General features: G+C 44.1%; 1 protein-coding gene across 2 annotated transcripts; it reads left to right on the forward strand.

Moving 5' to 3' along the window:
• Positions 1-6736: 6736 nt before the first annotated feature.
• On the forward strand, positions 6737-13605 carry LOC114590682 (urotensin-2 receptor-like). Of its 2 annotated transcripts, none has more exons than XM_028717060.2 (2): positions 6737-7152; positions 11548-13605. In XM_028717060.2, the coding sequence occupies exon 2, from the start codon at positions 11716-11718 to the stop codon at positions 12823-12825; it is 1110 nt and encodes a 369-aa protein (XP_028572893.2). In that variant the 5' UTR covers positions 6737-7152; positions 11548-11715; the 3' UTR covers positions 12826-13605. The 2 variants fall into 2 exon arrangements, with proteins under 2 accessions (XP_028572893.2, XP_028572895.2); XM_028717062.2 differs by lacking the exon at positions 6737-7152 and adding an exon at positions 7193-7338.
• The last annotated feature ends 7257 nt before the right edge of the window (positions 13606-20862 follow it).

Consider the following 20862-nt stretch of genomic DNA (forward strand, 5'->3'; position numbering starts at 1 on the left):
TCAGCACACACTCTCCAATGAATTGTTCAGTTCCCATTATCCAAGGATTCAAAAGGCTTTTGGGGGCGGGGGGGGGGGGGTTAAAGACTCAAAGAGCTCAAGAAGGATCCTGATAGTTGCTGTAAATGGGGGGGGGGAGTGTTTGTGTGAGTGGGATATTGGGAAGCTTCTGCATAGACTCTTGAGATCTGAAAAGAAGGCATAATGTCAAACATTTGAAAAGTAGACAGACTCTGTGTTCCCCTTTACAAGTAAATCTCAGCATTAGGGGAGCATTGTTAATAAGCAGGAAAGTTCATATCTATTGGCACGGGACAAATCAGAAAGACACTCTGCTTGGAGACAAAAAAAAAAAAGCCTCTTTAATGATGATATTTCTACTACAAGCTCTGGTCAGGATAGTGTAAAAATATTCTGTGCAAAAATACTCACTACTTCAAGAAAGAATTCCCTCTCCAAATTCTTGTTTCCACAGTAGCACTGTATTGTATAATCAATAGGACAATAAACAAAAATTTAAAGTATATTGATTGGGGAGAGCGTTTTAAATCCATGGTGGCCTTGTAATCCATGATGGCAAATTTTCATAAATTGGGCTTTCAGCCATTGAAACGCATGCACAAAGTTCACAGTCATGTGCACAAGCATATATACCCCTTTCCAGTTCCCTCCTCCTCCCTCAGGAGTCCTGCCCCATGTTGAGGTTCCTCTGAGCATGAACAGAAAGCTGTCTTGGGACTATTGTGGACTCTTGGCACCCTTCCCAGGAAAGGGGAATGAGAACGGTTCAACATGTCCAAAGGTGTTGGAACTGAATGAGATAAGATTCGTTTCTCAGGCCTGAGTATTCTTGGCAATGACAGAGTCTATTCATTAGCCTTTAAAAGTAAGATTTTGCATTTTGCCACAGCATCTTGTGATAGAGCAGAGGAGAGCAGAGAAAAGCTGTTTTGGATTTTTAGAAGACAAAAGGAATTTTGAACAGTTTCGAGGCCTGGTTGGGGGGGGGGAATTCACAAACAGTTTTAGGGTTTTTGGGGTGATCCTAACTGTTCCCCTACAAAACAACTGTAATGGACAACTGGCCATTTTGGGCTAATAGGTTTTGTGTCCAATGAAATCCTATCTGCAGTGAACCCATTAAGTTAGCCATTAATTTCTATTGAGTCTAATCTGAATAGGACCAAAGTTGGATACAACCTTAGGTGCCCCTCCAGCGTTTTGTTAGCCATGAAGAGAAGGTTGAGACAACGTATAGATCACTATATCCTGAGAAAGGGGGCTTTTCCAAAGTCTGCTTCCATGCTGTCCCGTCTCTGCAGCACAGTCATCCTTCACTCACTCTTAACGGAGAACCCAGTTCCTCAAACACCTTTGGTGCTGTCCTCCCCATATTGTTGTTGTTGTTTTAGAACTGATTCATGGTTGCTATGCAATTGAAGCATCAGCCTGTCCAATGTAGGCTGGCCAAGTGCTGCTGATACATCTGACATTGGCAGTGAAGCTGATGCCTTTCTGTATGATTGAAGCTGCCATCTTCTGGTTGTCTTGCCATCATATCTTCTGCAAAGGGGTTCCTGCCATAGCTTAGTGGTAGAACATCTGCCTAGTTCAATCCCTGGCATCTCCAGGTAGGACTGAGAGGTAACGCTGTGTGAAATCCTGGAGCAGCCTGTGTAGATTATATTGAGCGAGATTGACCAATTGCCTGACTTTGAATAAGGCGTCTTCCCTTGTCACTATATTACTTTGAAACAATGGGAATAGAGCTGTAGGGTGATTTGCAAGCAAGCAAGCAAGGAAACCAAGTAACTAGAACCAACCACTGCAATTTCTGCTAACATATAATATCACAATATCAATTTCATATAGTTTGAAACACACATGTGGACACAGAAACATGTTTTAGTCTTCCTAATACTAAAAAAAAAATGTCTGCTGTGTGCTAAGGACTCAGAAATCCTAACAGGTCTGAGAATGGTTTGTAGTGGTTAGGCAAGGAAGGTGCTTGTAGACCCCCTTTTCCTCTTTTTAGCAACACTCCACAGTTTATTACATACAGAACATAAGAGCAGGTAAGATGCATTCAGCTCAAAAGAGGGCAGTGTAGCAATCATGATGCCGCATTCCTTTCCCCTTCCCCTTGATAGTCATTACAATGGCATGTGAATGAGGAAAACAATGCAGAGTCCTAATTTAGTTTGACTGACACCAGAAGCCACCTGGTCCCCGAGAAAATCTGTCTACAACCATCTTCCAAATGCCAACAGCAGCAACGACAAGTTCGCTTCTGCTGCAAAGACTACAGGAGAGCTTTGATGAAAAGACTTATTAGCATGGGATAATTTGGTTCTCCTGAAGCATAGTGAAGCAATCTATGAGTGGTTTGCAAATGCTGGCTTAAGCCTCGGATCAGAGCTAAGCAGGCAATGGATTATAGCTCTTCCCAGGTAAATCTCACACATTAATGAGCGAGCAGCTCTTACACCAACATGACAATCGTGCCCAATGTTAATCAAGATCCAAGCATGTACAGGAAGGAAAGGGGTGTTGAGGAAGCAGAATTACACAGCCAAGGCAAAATGATGATGCTGCAGCAAGAGGGATGAGGGAGATTAAAAGGCCAGTCTATGACCATTGCACAAATTGAAGGCTATCCAGTGGCGTAGCGTGGGGGGTGCAGGGGGGGGGGCGGCCGCACCGGGCGCAACATCTGGGGTTAGGGCAAATCCACAGGTTAGGGGGCGCAAATCCATGGGTTAGGGGGCGCAAATCCACGGGTTAGGGGGCGCAAATTACTTGCCTTGCCCCAGGTGCTGACAACCCACGCTACGCCACTGAGCCTATCTATCCTAAAGCTATCCCTGTTGGATGGCTATACTAGTGAAAGTGCGTCAACTGCTGATATTTTATTGCTAACTGATGCTTTATTTTTTGGCTTTGCTGCCTGTAACAAATGTTGTTGTTGTTGTTGTTGCTGCTGCTGTTTAGTCATTTAGTCGTGTCCGACTCTTTGTGACCCCATGGACCAGAGCACGCCAGGCACTCCTGTCTTCCACCGCCTCCCGCAGTTTGGTCAGGCTCATGTTTGTAGCTTCGAGAACACTGTCCAACCATCTCGTCCTCTGTTGCCCCCTTCTCCTTGTGCCCTCCATCTTTCCCAACATCAGGGTCTTTTCCAGGGAGTGTTCTCTTCTCATGAGGTGGCCAAAGTATTGGAGCCTCAACTTCACGATCTGTCCTTCCAGTGAGCACTCAGGGCTGATTTCCTTAAGAATGGATACGTTTGATCTTCTTGCAGTCCATGGGACTCTCAAGAGTCTCCTCCAGCACCATAATTCAAAAGCATCAATTCTTCGGCAATCAGCCTTCTTTATGGTCCAACTCTCACTTCCATACATCACTACTGGGAAAACCATGGCTTTAACTATACAGACCTTTGTTGGCAAGGTGATGTCTCTGCTTTTTAAGATGCTGTCTAGGTTTGCCATCACCTTTCTCCCAAGGAGCAGGCGTCTTTTAATTTCGTGACTGCTGTCACCATCTGCAGTGATCATGGAGCCCAAGAAAGTAAAATCTCTCACTGCCTCCATTTCTTCCCCTTCTATTTGCCAGGAGGTGATGGGACCAGTGGCCATGATCTTCGTTTTTTTGATGTTGAGTTTCAGACCATATTTTGCGCTCTCCTCTTTCACCCTCATTAAAAGGTTCTTTAATTCCTCCTCACTTTCTGCCATCAAGGTTGTGTCATCTGCATATCTGAGGTTGTTGATATTTCTTCTGGCGATCTTAATTCCGGCTTGGGATTCATCCAGTCCAGCCTTTCACATGATGAATTCTGCATATAAGTTAAATAACCAGGGAGACAATATACAGCCTTGCCGTACTCCTTTCCCAATTTTGAACTAATCAGTTGTTCCATATCCAGTTCTAACTGTAACAAATGTTAGGTAAATGTAAAGGGACCCCTGACCATTAGGTCCAGTCGTGACTGACTCTGAGGTTGTGGCACTCATCTCGCTTTATTGGCCGAGGGAGCTGGCGTACAGCTTCCGGGTCACGTGGCTAGCATGACTAAGCGGCTTCTGGCGAACCAGAGCAGCGCACGAAGACGCCGTTTACCTTCCCGCCGGAGCAGTACCTATTTATCTACTTGCACTTTGACGTGCTTTCGAACTACTACGTTGGCAGGAGCAGGGACCGAGCAACAGGAGCTCACCCCGTCGCGGGGATTTGAACCACCGACCTTCTGATCGGCAAGTCTTAGGCTCTGTGGTTTAACCCACAGCGCCACCCGCATCCTGTGTAACAAATGTTAGAAAGCCACAAAATAAACCATAAAATACTTCTTCTAGTCCAGATTTGTTAGCAAACTATTTCCCATATTTAAACTAGCTCTTCCTCCCACCAGTTTAAGCCCGTATTCTTATTACATCTCAGTTACCCACTCAGAATGCAGTTAACTATATTTGGCTTTAAAAGGTATGTATATATTTGAAAAGATCAGCCATATTTCCTGGCTACTCTAGCTTCTGCTGGTGATGCCCATTGCTTTTAAATTTACCGTACTTTCTGTCAGCTTTCCTCCCCCTGCCACAAATTATAACACTTGTATAATAATATTCAGTACTTTTCCTAAGAACTAAATTCTTGTGATACATCAGTAGTCATAAGCCAGTGCTAACACTCCCTCTTACAGATGTCTTCAGGCTGCTCTATAAATTAATGGCTGTGCTGAAGTTTAAATCCCCCCGCTCACATATACTACTACTTTACTCTAGTTCTCTAATTAATGTACCCCAACAGATTCAAGGGTAAGTTAAAATGAAAAGGCCTTAAGCACTGAAGACCAACAGACCAGATCAAAATGAGTGAATAGAAGACCTATGCAGTTGTTCCCTCCCAATTGGAGGCAGTGAGTTGAAAAGGAAAAAGAGAACATGGAAGAAAGAGTCAGGGCTCATTGAGGCAACTCCAATTTCAGGGATGGTCTTGCCATGGGGCTCTTTTTGGGACTCAGGTGGGCAATAAAGGAAATACCAAGTTGCACTTTAACAGGGGTTATTTATTATATACAATACAAAGCACAAAGGATAAGTTACCACTCTGCTTCACACCACACTGTATTAATACTGAAGCACATAGGTTGATAATTTAGATTATGACTTGGCAGTGTCGGCAATGTCGTTTTTGCCATTCCCCCATAAAAATAGCTCAAAAACAGCATTTTTTTTTAGCGATTTTGCCCAAAAAGCTCAACAACTTTTCTGTCCAGATTTTCACTGTTTGAGATATGGCAGCCCTGGATTATGAAGATGTGTTAACAATATGACTGAAGTGAGGCAACGTGGATGCAACCAAGAGACTGGCTCAACAGTTTGTTGTGCTAACCCACAAATCAACCAATTTCTTAGCCGAACCAACTGACTTTGCCCAAGAGCTCTAGAGTCCAAGCCTGCCCTTCCTTTCAGAGCAAGCTGGGGCTGGATTCAGAAAGATGATGGACTATACAAGCCCCTGTCAACAACCCTCGCAGATGCTCCCCACACTTGCCATGAACTGCTCCCTTGTAGCTTTTTAACATGTGCCCAAAGTGCCACTTCATTTCTACAAATGTGTGAAATATTAAATGTAGCTAAGAGACATACTGTTTCAAATATTTGTGCAGATGTGTATATTGTTGAACATTTCTATAAAGTACAACTGTAGGGTTTTTCAAAACTACCCTGGTGTTCCAAAGGGTTTTATGAATTGCCTTCATATCTTGTGTCGTATATTACCCACTGCTTGCTATACCATTCTCAAAGAAAAGAATTATTTAAATTGGCTGCATATCTGTGTGTACAGATTTGCAATACCACACATTCCGCAATATTTGAAAATTATCATTTTGCATTAGTCAATAATATAGTATAAATTTGATGCTTTGTGAAAAAAGAGCACCATTTTTTATATCGGTCACTGTTATGTCGTGCCATATGTATCCTCACACCAGTATAACACGCCTCCACATCTGAACATGATCATTATTAATCAGTCCACAAGTAAGTTTTACAGAAAAGTGCACAACTGTGAAAATTTGAGCTCTGTATTCTGAGAGGCTCCAAAGCTTAAGCTTAATAATTAAAATAAGGCAGTATAAGGAGAGGTTCCACCTTCCAGGAAAGGGTCCAGGATAGAATGATTCTGTCAACAATGAATGCTTCTTGAAGGAGAGGAAGGGGAGCAAGTGATTTGGCCCGGCATCTGCAGCCCCTACCTGCATTCAGCTCCTTTTTCTTTCATCTTCATTAAGCAGCTTCTCCCAGTCCTAAAAAGTTTTCGTTTTCAAATCAGTCCGCTCATCTTTTCCCCTTTAGTTTGCCAAAGTCATCCCAAGTCGAAAGGGAAATTAGCAGAGAGCCCTAAACAAGTTGGACAGCTGTTTATTATCATCAGGACAGCATGTCTTAAAGGTGTCACTTATGATACCCGAGTAGTAGATCAGCTGTCAATAAATCCTCCAACCCAAACAAATTCACAGCTCCCTTTTGGAATTAAATCTCAATGCCAAGTCTCCCGCTGGCACCTTCCCCAGAAGGATTTAACCCTTTCTTACACAAACCCCAGACCTGTTTTTTTAATTCCCAAGCTTCTGCAAAGAATATTGGATCCCCTCCCCTCCCCTCCCTACACAGAGATCTGTTTGGGGAAAGGCTAAGAATGTTTCAAGGAGTATATAAGTAGCCCTTTCCGTCAGGAAGAAACAGTCCTGATGTGCGATGCATGGCTTGCTGTCTCTTGGGCTAGCAACCAGCTTTGGTTTTTGAAATGCTGCTTCTTTAAAAAAAAAATAATGAGAGAGGATCCCAGCTAGCTCGCCTGCTGCAGTTGCAGTCCAACAATGTTGAGCGTCATGGGGAGCAGCATAAATAGCAGGCATAAGTGAATGCAAGGATTGGGAGGGCACACATTTCAAACATACTTGGTGAGGTTTCTCGCTCTCTCGCTCTCTTTCACACAGTCATCCCAGATGCTCTGAGCACTGGGTTTTGCACCGTTTCCTCGTGTTTAGGAAGATCCTCTGGAGAGATTTTCACCAAGCCACCCATTATTTATTTACTCCACTCACACAAGAAGAAACTTCATCAGCTGGAATTTCACAGAAGTCAGGTTTGGATCTGGAATTTCCATTTCTGGGTGGGATTTATTTATCTTTCTGGGGCAACTCCTTGAAATGTGTGTGCTGGTCACCTGAGATGTAAGATGTAACTGAAGGTCAGGAAGGATAGTTCTTATTTCCTAATGCCTCCGAGGGCTGCATTATGCATTGGCAGTTGATATCAAAATGCAAACATGGTATGTATGTGCTTGTGTGTGCCTGTGCTTCATTTTTGACATGCTGATGAAAATTGTGTCTTTTTCTCTTCTTCTTACCCTCAGCTCAGGAGGATCTTTTGTGTTTTCTCAGTGTTAGGAAGGTATGTTATCGTCTGGGTGTTTTTAGCCTGTTTCCAAACTGAGCACACATCAAGATGTACTTTAGAAGTAGCATCTTTGTGCCACTTCTAAACTAGGGCTGATATCTTGGGTCAAATTAGAAGTGTTATTATTATATGTGTCACTGGATTGAATGTGCAGCTTTTTCGTGTGTGTGTGTGTGTGTGTGTGTGTGTGTAGAAGAGGAATTTGACTCCAATGGGATATTTCACCATCAAAACAAATACCAGTTTCAGAAGAAGGATTTTCCTCAGCACTGCAGCAGGGGAGGAAACAGTTACATCCCCCTTCCATACCTGCTATGATACTGATAATAGCTCCCCAGCCAATGCTATTTGCATTTTGTCAAAGCTGCAAGTTGAATGCAAAGTGGGGCTACATTACAGGTAAAAGGCATAGGACTAGGCTGCATGAAACCTTGGAGTAGTACTATATGCATCAAAGCAAACGGACCGTCTCAGTCTTTTTGTCTATGAAGGCATTGATCTAATTTGCCTGAAGTGCCTCACAGACCTGTTCTTTGACGAAGACTGAACTGCTTGTGTTAAAGATAGAGGAACTTTAGAAGTGTGCGGTCCCCAAGAGAGGCAAACAAGATAATTTGAATCCCTCCTTCCACATCTGTTAAGAAGCAAGCCTCAGTTTAAAATGTTACCCTTTACCAAGTCTGGACAAAAATGCCCCCTGCTGTGTCGCATTGCTTTGTAACGTAAGGAATTGTGCTGGGTGCTGGGCGGCAGATCTGTGCTCAAGCCAGGCTGGTGACACTTTCAACACCTGCTGTCTCCAGCACAGATATTTTCCTTCCTGGCAAAAGCCTGAAAGTTCCTCAGAAATATTAACAAAATATATTAATGATGCCCCTCTCCAAATCAGTAGAGAGTGTGGGGAGGAGCAAATTTGTCTTGGAGGTCTGTCAAAACTTCATGCATGATTCTATATTTTTGTGACCTGCTTTCAGCTTTCTCAGGAAACATTGTTAAGAAACGCAAAAACAAACATTGGGCAGTACAGACCATTTCAAAAAATCACTTATTATTGCCTACATTTATGTGAACTGGACCTAAATGTGAACTTGGAGTGAGTTCAAAATTTTTAAAATCCTTTCTTTCTCCAAGCAAGCTTGTCCCATTTATGTACAACCAGGATGGGGAACCTGTGTCTCTCCAGATGTGGCTGGACTCCATTGATGATGGCCAATGGTCAGGGATCATGGGAGCTGGAATCGAACAACATCTGAAGGGCCACAGGTTCTCCACCCCTGATGTACAAGATCATGGGGGGAAACATGGTTTGCACTGGTGACGTGTTCTCTCTGTGCTAAATTGCTGTGGTCGCAGTGGCTCCCCACAAAAATCCAACTATGCGGTTGCAGAAATGACTTGGTGTCAATTGTGCACGGTATGTTTCTACTGGTAATTCCTATATGAAAGGGCTCAATAAACATGCCTTCAGAAATCCACAATGCACAGCAGCCTCTTTCCTCTTCCTGCTCATTGCCTGTTTGCACTGGCTGAGCATCTCCTACATCAAACATCCCTCCACCCTTAAACACGCTCACATTTCATAGGTTGCCAGGATTGGGCACCAAACAGCTCATCTCTTCTCAAAAGAAGCAAGGTGCAAAGAGCTTCTCTCTGTGAGTGGTGGTGGCTGGTATAGGTGCCTTTCCCTGCTGCCTACAGATAGGGGGCAGGTGATGAGGCAGGTCATTTTTTATTTTCCGGCTCTTTCAGGTGTGACAGCCATTAATGCCGTCCCACGGCAGCCATCTGATGTTGCATCCTGCCCCACATGGCATCCATTTTTGTGTTATACCATGTCCCGCAGCATTCATTTTGTGAGTCTACCTTACACCATCTCAAAATTCCAAATGTGCCCACAGAAGACCCCTGCTGTTCGGGGTGAACATGGAAATCACTTTCACTGTACAAGATCACTGGTATATTCTCATCTAACATCCTGCTCCCCACCATGCCAAACCTGATGGCCACATGGCAATGGCTCTCCCCTGTTGTTCTTCTGAGCAGCCCGTCTGATTCTTGAGGCTGACAAGACCTCTTTTTCTAGCGTTTGTCACTTTGACACCCTTCTGAAACCATCACCCAACTTTGTGGCAGTAGCCAATCCCACAAATCAACTTCATACAGTGTGCAACAAATTGGTGAAATTCTTTGCCACAAGGTGAGAGGAGGGACTCTTGCTGAGAGGGCTTTAAGAGAAGACTGTGGAGGTTGAGTTGTAGGAAACTGGCAGTGAGAACCCCAGTTGCACACTTCTGCCAGTGCGCCATTACCAGCCAAAGCATCAGAAACTCTTGACTGGGTCCCAACCAATGTCTCCAATTTTTTAAAAAAGATAGAAAACAAATCAGTACACATAGGTTTCGAAAATATGCCTGTCTTTAAAATGATGGTTCAACATGAAAATGTTGTGCTGAGACGAACCACTGAGTAGCAGCATGCCCGCGACTGCCACCTCATCCCAAACTGATGACAAGCCTGGAAGTCAGCCTGGGCTCATTGAAAATGGAGGCGTAGTCATGTGGCCATTTCTTTAGCCACATAGAAATACAATTCATTATTGGTGATTCATAATTGAAGAGTGTGAACAGTTTACCAAAGACTGTTGGGGTTCAATTTAGTAAAATGTATTCTTCGTCTATAGCGCCAGGGTGGTTGCCTTATGTTGTTGCTGGTTTTTTGCAAGTGTTGCTTTCATCCTTGGCCAACACTCTGGAGTCTGAATGCCAGCAGTAGGTGTGACTATCCCACATTCTTGCATGTGTACATGTATACCCGTTTGACAAAAGACACGCACACACACGCACAAGTTCCCCCTCCTCAGTTGATCTGTGCAGATTAACAGAAGAAAGGGTTCTCAACCACCTCATCAAATGACTGGCCTGATGACCAGTGAGTTGGTTTCCATCTCCATCGCAGTGCTGGGCTAAGCAGGAAAATAATAATAATAATCCTAGGGTGAGTGGAGAGGTTTAAATCTCTCTGCCTAGCACAGCACTCTAATGGGGATGCAAATCATCCCCTACCAGCTCATCAGATCAATCATTTGTCGTCTGGAGAGGAGACAATAAGCTCCCTCCTCTCAGCTGATGGGGACACAAATCCCCCCTCCCTGCTGGTTACATTATTATTAGTAGTAAGGTAAAGGTAAAGGGACCCCTGACCATTAGGTCCAGTCATGGGCAACTCTGGGGTTGTGGCGCACATCTCGCTTTACTGACTGAGGGAGCCTGCGTACAGCTTCCAGGTCATGTGGCCAGCATGACTAAGCCACTTCTGGTGAACCAGAGCAGCGCACGGAAACGCCATTTACCTTCCTGCCAGAGCAGTACCTATTTATCTACTTGCACTTTGACATGCTTTTGAACTGCTAGGTGGGCAGGAGCAGGGACCGAACAACGGGAGCTCACCCTGTCGTGGGGATTCGAACTGCCAACCTTTTGATCGGCAAGCCCCAGGCTCTGTGGTTTAGACCACAGCACCACTCACGTCCCATTATTAGTAGTAGCATTACTATTATTATTAAAATTTGTATACCACTCTTCATCCAAAGATCACAACATATAAATACAATTGATGAGGGTCTGATGAGCAGAGGGTGCGTGGTTTACATCTCCAGGAGAGCACAGTGAGCCATGTTTATTATAATGTTTTCCCTCTTGCCATCCCCATAAAAGTTGCTTGGGTCTTGGAGGACCAGAAACATTTGCCCAGGGGGAGCCACCCCTGCTATAGGGCACCTTTGGCACCTTGGACAGTGCACATGTCTGTAATCTGCTGGTGGCACCTAAGGCGTCTAAGATATCTAAGGTAGCAAATCTCTCATTCTACGAATGCAGAGAGTTGGACTAGCTGTTCAGAAAATCAGAATGAGAAGGGGCCAAATTCCTAACTAGTTAACAAAACTCAGGCTGCCTGCCAGTTTGTAACACTGTCACTTATCCAGACTCACAGTCTAGACTGCAGTTGATACATCCACCTTTGCAGCCCTCCCGTTCTGTGATTCTCCCTACCCTAACACTGTTTCTTCATGTCCTTTCTCTAGAATAAACCACTTGGTGTAAACTTTGGGGAAGCTGCCTCTGCTTCGGCACAAGCAATAACAGCTGAAAAATGAAGCCTGCTCTGCCCTCCTTATGGTGTCCGGAATGCCCAGCTGAAATAAACTCACTTTGCACTGCTCATGGGCTGCTGAGTTAAATAATTTAAGAGGATGGAGGACACAGTCTCCTCAACAGTGAGGGTGGGCACGGATAAGGGCAACCTACTCAGAAGCAACCCCAACATTTCCTACAATACAACCTGGGATGGGGCCTCCACAGAGGACTTCATAGCCACCTGCACCATCGGGACTATCCTCTCCATCATGTGCGTTATTGGAGTGACAGGCAACATCTACACCTTGGTGGTGATGTGCCACTATCTGAGATACTCTGCCTCTATGTACATCTACATCATCAACCTTGCCCTAGCGGACCTACTCTACCTTCTCACCATCCCTTTCATTGTCGGGACATATTTCACCAGGGGGTGGTACTTTGGAGAAGCTGGGTGCCGGATCCTGTTCAGCTTGGATTTCCTCACCATGCACACCAGTATTTTCACCTTGATGGTGATGAGCACAGAGAGATACCTGGCAGTGCTGAAGCCCCTGGACACTGTGAAAAGGTCCAAGAGCTACCGGAAAGCCATTGCCGTCATCATCTGGGTTGTGTCTCTGCTCCTCACCCTCCCGATGCTCATCATGATCCAGCTTGTGAGAGAGGACAAGAACATCTGCCTCCCTACCTGGAGCAAATTGTCCTACAAGATCTACATCACCATCCTCTTCTGTACCAGCATTGTGGGTCCTGGGGTTGTCATCGGGTACCTTTACATCCGGCTGGCAAGGACTTACTGGGTGTCCCAAACGACTTCTCTGAAAGAGACCAAGAGGCTGCCCAACCAAAAAGTGCTGTACCTGATCTTCACTATCGTGCTGGTCTTCTGGGCCTGCTTCCTGCCTTTCTGGATATGGCACCTCCTCTCCCAATACATCGACCCCCTCCCAGTGTCTCACAATGCCACCAGGAACATCAACTACCTGACCACGTGCCTGACTTACAGCAACAGCTGCATCAACCCTTTCCTCTACACCTTGCTGACCAAAAACTACAAAGAGTACTTGAGGAACAGGCAACGATCCTTTAACAGCAGCGGCGGCTACTTCCAGAGGAGAAGCAGGTTCCAGAGGATCTCTGGGAGATCATGGTCCACAAGCAGCCAGCACTACACGGAGACCTTTGTGCTCCCACCCATTCCTGGGGGAAACAGCAGTCCCTGAAGGGGGGGACGGACACCTCCAAGCACTGGCTATCCTCATGGGAGCCTGGACTGAGAGGCTGCTGTGTTGTCAAATGGCAAAAGCAGAGAAGCAGGGAACCACCAAAGGTGGCATTCAACTAAAATGTTCCATCAGCACAAGGATCACTGCTTGCACAGTAGGTCTTTCCCCCCTCTCCTCCCCTAGAGGCTTGGTGGAACCCCTAGAACAGATTTAGGGGGTGTGCATGGGGAGGAGGTGGGAAAACACTTGCAAAAATCCTTGTGCTGACAGAAGATTCACTTTGTGCTCCGTTGGATGCAATGCAAAGTATCAAATGGGTAGCATAAAATAGACACGTCCTGACTTAAGAGTATGATCTTCTAGCAGGGGTGCCAACTTCAACAAAATATTGGAGGTGCCCAGGTAAGCCCTGCCCCTCACAATCAATCACAAGACACAGTGTGTCTGCACCATTTGAATGGCAATGCCCATCAACTTGTGGGAGGGGCTCAAATATTTTATTGGAGGAGCCAATGGGACCTTAGCCCCTAGGAGTTGCCTCTTATGTCTCCTAGAGTTCCCAATCCACTGCTTTTTGCCTTAGATGTAACTTTGGGTGAACTCACTCAATCACAAAAAACATGTAATACACCCCAACTATCCCATGACGTTTCAACTTAAATTATTGAACCAATGTTTGTCAAAAGTTGTTGTTTTTTTATTACTGTTGTTTTGAAGTATATCACCCAAGCAGTTGTTTGGGGAAATAAGTGAAATCAATAAAGAACTAAGACTTCAGTTTGTGATCATGTGTGTCTTGTTGCGGTTGAGAACCAACATAGCAGTTGAGTTTGGGGGAAATGGTATTGAGTACATTGAGGCTAGTTTCAGGTTTGGGTGCATGATACTTTTCTTACTCTGTTTAGCTGCCCTGCTACTACCTCACCCAGAAGCCCAAGGAGGTTCCTCAGCTTCCATAGCTAGGCACACAAGGAAAGCAGCTGGCTGAAGCTAGGCACGTTTAAGTCTGGTGAATACCTGGATGGGAAATTGCCAAAAAACCACACATGCACTGCCTTGAATCCCTGATGGGAGAAAGGCAGGAAAGAAATGCAAGTAAATAAATAGCTGGCTGGCACAATTCTTCCTCATTAAAGCCTTTTTCAACCAACCACATCTCTCCTATCATATCAGATCTAACATGACATGACGGTATTATCAGAGGCATGACTTAGAGCTACCCAGGGTCAAGCCAAAACATGCCAAAGAAATGCAGTTTTGTTGAGGCAGGGGAAACAATTCAGGTGCAGCTTTGCTAGCAAATTTGCAAAGCTAAGCAGAGTTGGGTATGGTTTCAAACTGGATGGGGAACCATGTGCATTGTGGTGGGTTGGACTAGATGACCCTCAGGGTACATTCCAACTCTACAATTCTGTGATTCCATGATATGCTTGATACAAATGATAAATAGTGTTTATTGGTCAGAAGAGATTATTTAAGAGTTATACCAGATCATTCCTCTCTGTATCTCAAGATCGGCTGGGTAGAAGCTGTCAGCACTAAGTATCCATGTAAACATGGTTAATCAGTCACACAAAGCCATATTTGAAGTTAAAGAATGGCAGAAACCTGGTAAAATAATTTTCTGGCTTGAAGCTACAGCTGTCAGTCACAAACTACACTGCTGTCACCGCCTCCCTGCCCCCCCCACTCCTGGAATTTCTCTTTTATGGGCTAGCTCAGGGGGGTGGAGAATGTATGAGCTGAAAATGGTTTCTTCGCCATAACTCACTTTAAAGAACTGAAAATATGAACTGCAGCCCCAGTCGGTGAAATGTTCACTGCACAGTCACTGGAGCCTGACAAAGGAGATGCCTGCCTCCTTGTCTGCAGAGATGAATAGCTTGGATAAAGGCATTGCAAAATAATTATTGCACCTTATCAGTTGGTTATTTCTGGTAAAATGAATCTACATTCAAACATCTAAGACTGTGCCTTTACCTTCTCATGCTTTCCTCAGAATATAAAAGGCAGGAATGTGAGCATGCCACCTCTGCTTTTCAGTTCTTTGCAGGACAGAAAGAAGAAGGGTGCTCCGTTGTATTCACACAGTGTGTGCAGGTGAAGGTATGTGTGTCTATGCGTGTCTAACCAGGAATAAGAGTGTTAGACAGTAACCCTATATACACTTCCTTGGGAGTAAGTCCCACCAAACTCAATAGGGCTTACTTCTTCTGAGTGGACCCTTAGGTGCAGAATTGCAGTGCCGTTCACCATTTCCTTCTTTACTTCCTCTCCACACAAATTATTTCTTGCAGAAGATACCCACCCCCTCCATGTATAAGACTGCTTTGGATGATGAGCAGCAGGGGGCACATTCCCAGCATGTTTCAATGTCAACAAATGCAGCAAGGTTGTAGTAAAAACACTAACTTGGAGAAGCATCACAACCTCCCTATTACAATAACTCCTTATAACAGGGGATTAAAAAATGGGGTCCATGAGCTTCATTCAGAAGGGCCAATTCTGAGGAATTCAGATTGCAATACCATAAAATGCAATCCAAGGAGGGGGCAGGGGGAAGAAGCAGTGGAGATACTATTCATGTAGCATCTAACACACTGCGTTACAAATCCTGAAATGGGCAGAAAGGTCATTAAGTTGTCTGCCAAGACCCTCAGCAATTTTCAAGTGGCTCATGGGGTAAAAGGTTTGGGAGCCACTGTCACACTGGTTTCAATACACACCTCTTTCCTCTGTGATCAGGCATTTGATTCTCACATCCTTGTCCATAGTCCTGTGGAGGAATGCCAAGGAACAGAATTGAAGGTCAAGTTAAGAATACCAAGAATGAAGGACTGCACTTCTTACAGTGTAGGGTCTTTTTTTAAGTAAATGAGAAAAGAGATCCAAAAGAATTTTCAAACAATATGTCTAGATGCTACATGCTGTTTAACAGCATAGCATGAGTTCCTCGACGCATATTGCTTAACATTGCAAACCCCATAGTACTGGGTTTACTAAGCTGAAGCTCTATGTTTTACGCCTTGAATATTGAAATAATAAGAAACTCTCCTTAAGTATTCAAAGAATATGTTTCCCACAGGTTACGTTTCCCGCCAAGACCACATAACACCGGTCTTGAAAGACCTACATTGGTTCCCAGTATGTTTCCGAGCACAATTCAAAGTGTTGGTGCTGACCTTGAAGCCCTAAACGACCTCAGCCCAGTATACCTGAAGGAGCGTCTCCACCATCGTTCAACCTGGACACTGAGGTCCAGGACCGAGGGCCTTCTGGCGGTTCCCTCACTGTGAGAAGCGAAGTTACAGAGAACCAGGAAGGGGGCCTTCTCAGTAGTGGCTCCCCCCCCCCTGTGGAATGCCCTCCCATCAGATGTCAAGGATATAAACAACTATATGACATTTAGAAGACATCTGAAGGCAGCCCTGTTTAGGGAAGTTTTTAATGACTGATGTAATGTATTTTTAATGTTTTGCTGGAAGCCGCCCAGATTAGCTGGGGAAACCCAGCCAGATGAAAAGGGTAGAATAATAAATAATAATAATAATAATAATAATAATAATAATAATAATAATAAACCCTACCAGAACCCACACACTTGGAATTAACAGAAGGAGCAACTTCTAGGCACAGAATGCGTAGTCTCAATCAGGCTGGGGAGCTCACCTATCTCATTTATACACTGAGTGTGCAGGCTTCAAAATGACCAAAAGGGTGGACAGCCATCTGGCTTGATCACATTACTTCCACAGTTTAGCTTCAAGTGATCTCAGCCCATATTTTCTGAGCTTTGTTTATGCCAAAATACACTGTTGTGCCCTCAATTTTTTTTTGTACAGCTTCCTGTGCCAAAGAGTTGTTGAGACCAATAAATCAAGAACAGGCAGTATTTTCCAAACCTAATTGCTGCATCTAGGATTTCTTTTGAGTCACTGGTACTCTGTTCTTGAGTAAGGGATTTGTTTTGCTCCATGATTAGAACTGCAGATAGCAATGCAAAGGATGTCTAAGCCCTTACAGCGATTGCAGGCAAGAGACGATAACAGATGAAGAATCATTCAGTCTTAAAACTGGTCGATAGGTATTTTCACCAAGTGTTTCGCTTAGTCGAATTTGGAAAATGCATTTCCGAATTATCCCACTGCCAACAAGGAGAGAAGAACCATCCAAGTATAAGTAGGTCCATAGACTAGAAGAAATACTGTAAACGTTACGAGAGCAGCTGAGCACGCACTACCCACTTTCTCCTCGCCCATCTCTGAAGTTCTGCTGGCTTCTGGGGATCTTTTCATTACCCCAGACTCCTGATGATTGGCCCCCTCCAGGGAACCATGGGACTTAGGACTGTAAATCTCTAGGTGTCCCATTCTGCCTAATAATAATAATAATAATAATAATAATAATAATAATAATACAGTGATACCTTGGTTCTTGAACTTAATCCGTTTCAGAAGTCCGTTCCAAAGTGCAGCTTCTGATTGGCTGCAGGAGCTTCTTGCAGTCAAGCGGAAGCCACGTTGGACGTTCGGCTTCCAAAAAACGTTCACAAACCAGAGCACTTACTTTGGGGTTTGCGGCGTTTGAATACCAAGGTGTTTGATAACCAAGGTACAACTGTAATAATAGCCACCCTTCACCCTAATGTCCCACGGCAGGTTACAACAATTAAAACACAACAGTAATATAAAAATGCAATACTGCACAATATTAAAAACAGTGTAAAAAAAACCTTTAAATGCCTTATGTGGGGGTGGGCTTTCTAATAGCTGCTGTGGACAGAGCTGGGGCTTCTGCTACAGCAGAGGTCGCAGCAGCCGCACTTCTCTATGCCAGCAACCCTCGACCACCCCACCTTTAGCACTTTAGTTAATAGTTAAAATGCTTATTTGTAAAATACTCATCCATCTACCATGCCTCAACATGAGCTCATTTAAAAGCTATCTTTTTAAAATTGAATGATGACCTGGTTACCAAACAGTAACACTAATAAATAAGTGCCGGTGACAAAACTAAAGGGCAAACTGAGAGGCACAACTGTATTTGTTCTGTGTACTGTGTACAGTTTTCACAGCAGTAAGTGCTGTAGAGTGTGGGAGGAAATTCACATGTCTTGCAAAAATGCAAAGAATTGGCTCCCTTTTGTATTGTACTCCTTCATATTAGCAAACGAAGGCATACCTTTGACCAACTACTGCATAGTGGTTGGAATTAGGCATGCTGGATCCAAAGCTGTTCCAGGATGGACCCATCTGAGGCCCTTCTGCTGCACCAGCCAGGAGCTTGCACAGCAAAAAAGCCACACCCCAACCTTGCACCCTGACAAACAGAAGCAGGCAGGGCTCTGGATGCAGCAATGGCTTTGCTGCTTGGATTGGCCTGACCCCTTGCAAGCATTGCTCTGTTATGTTGCATGGGTTTTCACACTGTATGTCAGGGTTGAATTTAGTTGAGTTTGTAAGTTTCCATTTAATGCTATTTCTGTACTGCGTGGGACACCATGTTCCAGTTTTTGCTTGGGGGAAATGTTGTAACTTATTATTATTTATTAAATTTCTATGCCGCCCTTCATCCAAGGATCACAGGAAGGTTTACAATATAAAAACACAAAAATACATAGCATAGTAACAAACAAAAACAATATCCCCACAATATTATTTAACAATAACATTATTGGAAAAATAAATTGCTCTGTTAGTCAATATTTCTGGTACCTGGGATGTTAATGCAGGCTGCAGTTCTAAGCACCCTTATCAGTGAGTAATGTTCTCTTGAGAGAAATGGGGCTTACTTCTGAGTAAATATGCTTTGTATTGTGCTGTTAGTCAAGTCCTTAAAAAGTTTAATTGGATTATCATTTCTAGAAACAGAGTTCTGATGTGCCTAATGTTGTTTTCAGATTTTGTGAAAAATTGTTATAAAGTTTTGATCTTATTTTATGTTTCTATTTCAATCCACTGATGCTCCAGAACCTCAGACTGGATGTTATACAGACAACTGAACCTTCTCTTTAGCAGCACTGCGATAATTTTTACAATTCCCTGAGCAAATAAGATGCTGACATGATTTTACGCATCTAGTGTTTTGGGAATATTTATTCCCAAAACACTAGATGAGTAAAATCATATCAGTGGTTTTTTATTTATTCCCAAAACACTGAATGAATAAAATCCTCCTTCGTTGCATCCTAATTTAGAATAATTAGTAGAGAGAGAATTCTTTTTACAAAACAGAGTTGCTAGCAGCCTGCTACATAAACCCACCTGAGAATAAGGGAATACAAAAAAATGTCATCTGCAAAAACAAATGTAGATAGTTTTCTTTTCTCTATAATAGGGAGGGGGGGAGGAACTTGTCACCACTGAGCTCCACAACAATTTCATTGAATCACAGAGCTACTGTATAGATTTGGAAGGGACTCCCATTCTACACACCCCTCTCTATTGTCTGTCCAGAGAAGCTAGAGTTCCAGCCAGGAAAAAGCACTTAACAGAGGCTGCAATGCAAAGCCAGCGAGAGGTGTGGCCTGGAAAAATTAGTGTGGTATGGGGAGGGTCCCAAGGGCCAGATAAAGAGGCCTGCATTTGGCCCTTGGCCTGAGGTTCCCCACCCCTGAATTAAAGAGAAATAGGCTCTATAACTGCCTATCTTTTAAGCACACATCTATTTTGGCCCTTGAAGCAGGGTAGCTGTGTTCAGCCCACTTTGTTCAACAATAAACCTTAATAAGGCTAGATTAATGCTCCAGTGCTTGGAGCAGGGACACAGCCTGCCTGGAACTAAAATTAACAAATAACAAAACGGAGCAGAGATCAATTTGCTGGCATTTCCCATTTGAGCTCTTTGGCATCTTAAAATAACACAACAGCAAAATGAGAAGTCCCCAGAGAAACCGTTGCCTCTCCAGCGGAAAAGTAGATTTCCCATGCCAAATTTTCTACTGATGGGACAGACTGACACCATATGATCAGGAACAGAATTTACATGCTTTGTAATGACAGAATGCTGAAAAAGCCATTCACCCAGTCCGACTTTGCATGCATCATTGTGGGCCCCACTGACACTGTATTCTGCTCTGGTCAGACCTCACCTAGAGTACTGTGTCCAGTTCTGGGCACCACAGTTCAAGAAGGACACTGACAAACTGGAACGTGTACAGAGGAGGGCAACCAAAATGGTCAAAGGCCTGGAAACGATGCCTTATGAGGAACGGCTAAGGGAGCTGGGCATGTTTAGCCTGGAGAAGAGGAGGTTAAGGGGTGATATGATAGCCATGTTCAAATATATAAAAGGATGTCATATAGAGGAGGGAGAAAGGTTGTTTTCTGCTGCTCCAGAGAAGCGGACACGGAGCAATGGATCCAAACTACAAGAAAGAAGATTCCACCTAAACATTAGGAAGAACTTCCTGACAGTAAGAGCTGTTCGACAGTGGAATTTGCTGCCAAGGAGTGTGGTGGAGTCTCCTTCTTTGGAGGTCTTTAAGCAGAGGCTTGACAACCATATGTCAGGAGAGCTCTGATGGTGTTTCCTGCTTGGCAGGGGGTTGGACTCGATGGCCCTTGTGGTCTATTCCAACTCTATGATTCTATGATTCTATGACACCATCCCTACCTTCAGCTACAATAACCACTCCAACATCCTGGAAACTGGTTCTACCAGCATCCATCTGCAAGCGACAGGGGGTCAATTCATAAACAAGGTTCGCTCGGGTAATTTTGGTACCCACAGTAGAACATCCAAATGGAATCCCAACCACCTTGATCTCTGCCATGAATGCGAGTCAGACTCCACCAGGGAACTCCACTGAAATGAATAGGAGCTGCATGTGTGCATGTGTGTGAATGTGTGCACATGCACATGCAGACACAAGATTTTGGGGGGCATTTTTAAGAGTTTGCATTTGTACACAGCAAATGACTAGGAAATGATGTCCAAGAGTCAGCAAGGGTTTGGGGCTAAAGACTAAGATTTTTTTTCAGCTTATGTGGATTGTATATGGACCTCACTCAGGAAAGTAACACTTAGCTGGCT

This window comes from Podarcis muralis, chromosome 2, assembly GCF_964188315.1.
Source record: "Podarcis muralis chromosome 2, rPodMur119.hap1.1, whole genome shotgun sequence".
Lineage (NCBI taxonomy): Eukaryota > Metazoa > Chordata > Lepidosauria > Squamata > Lacertidae > Podarcis > Podarcis muralis.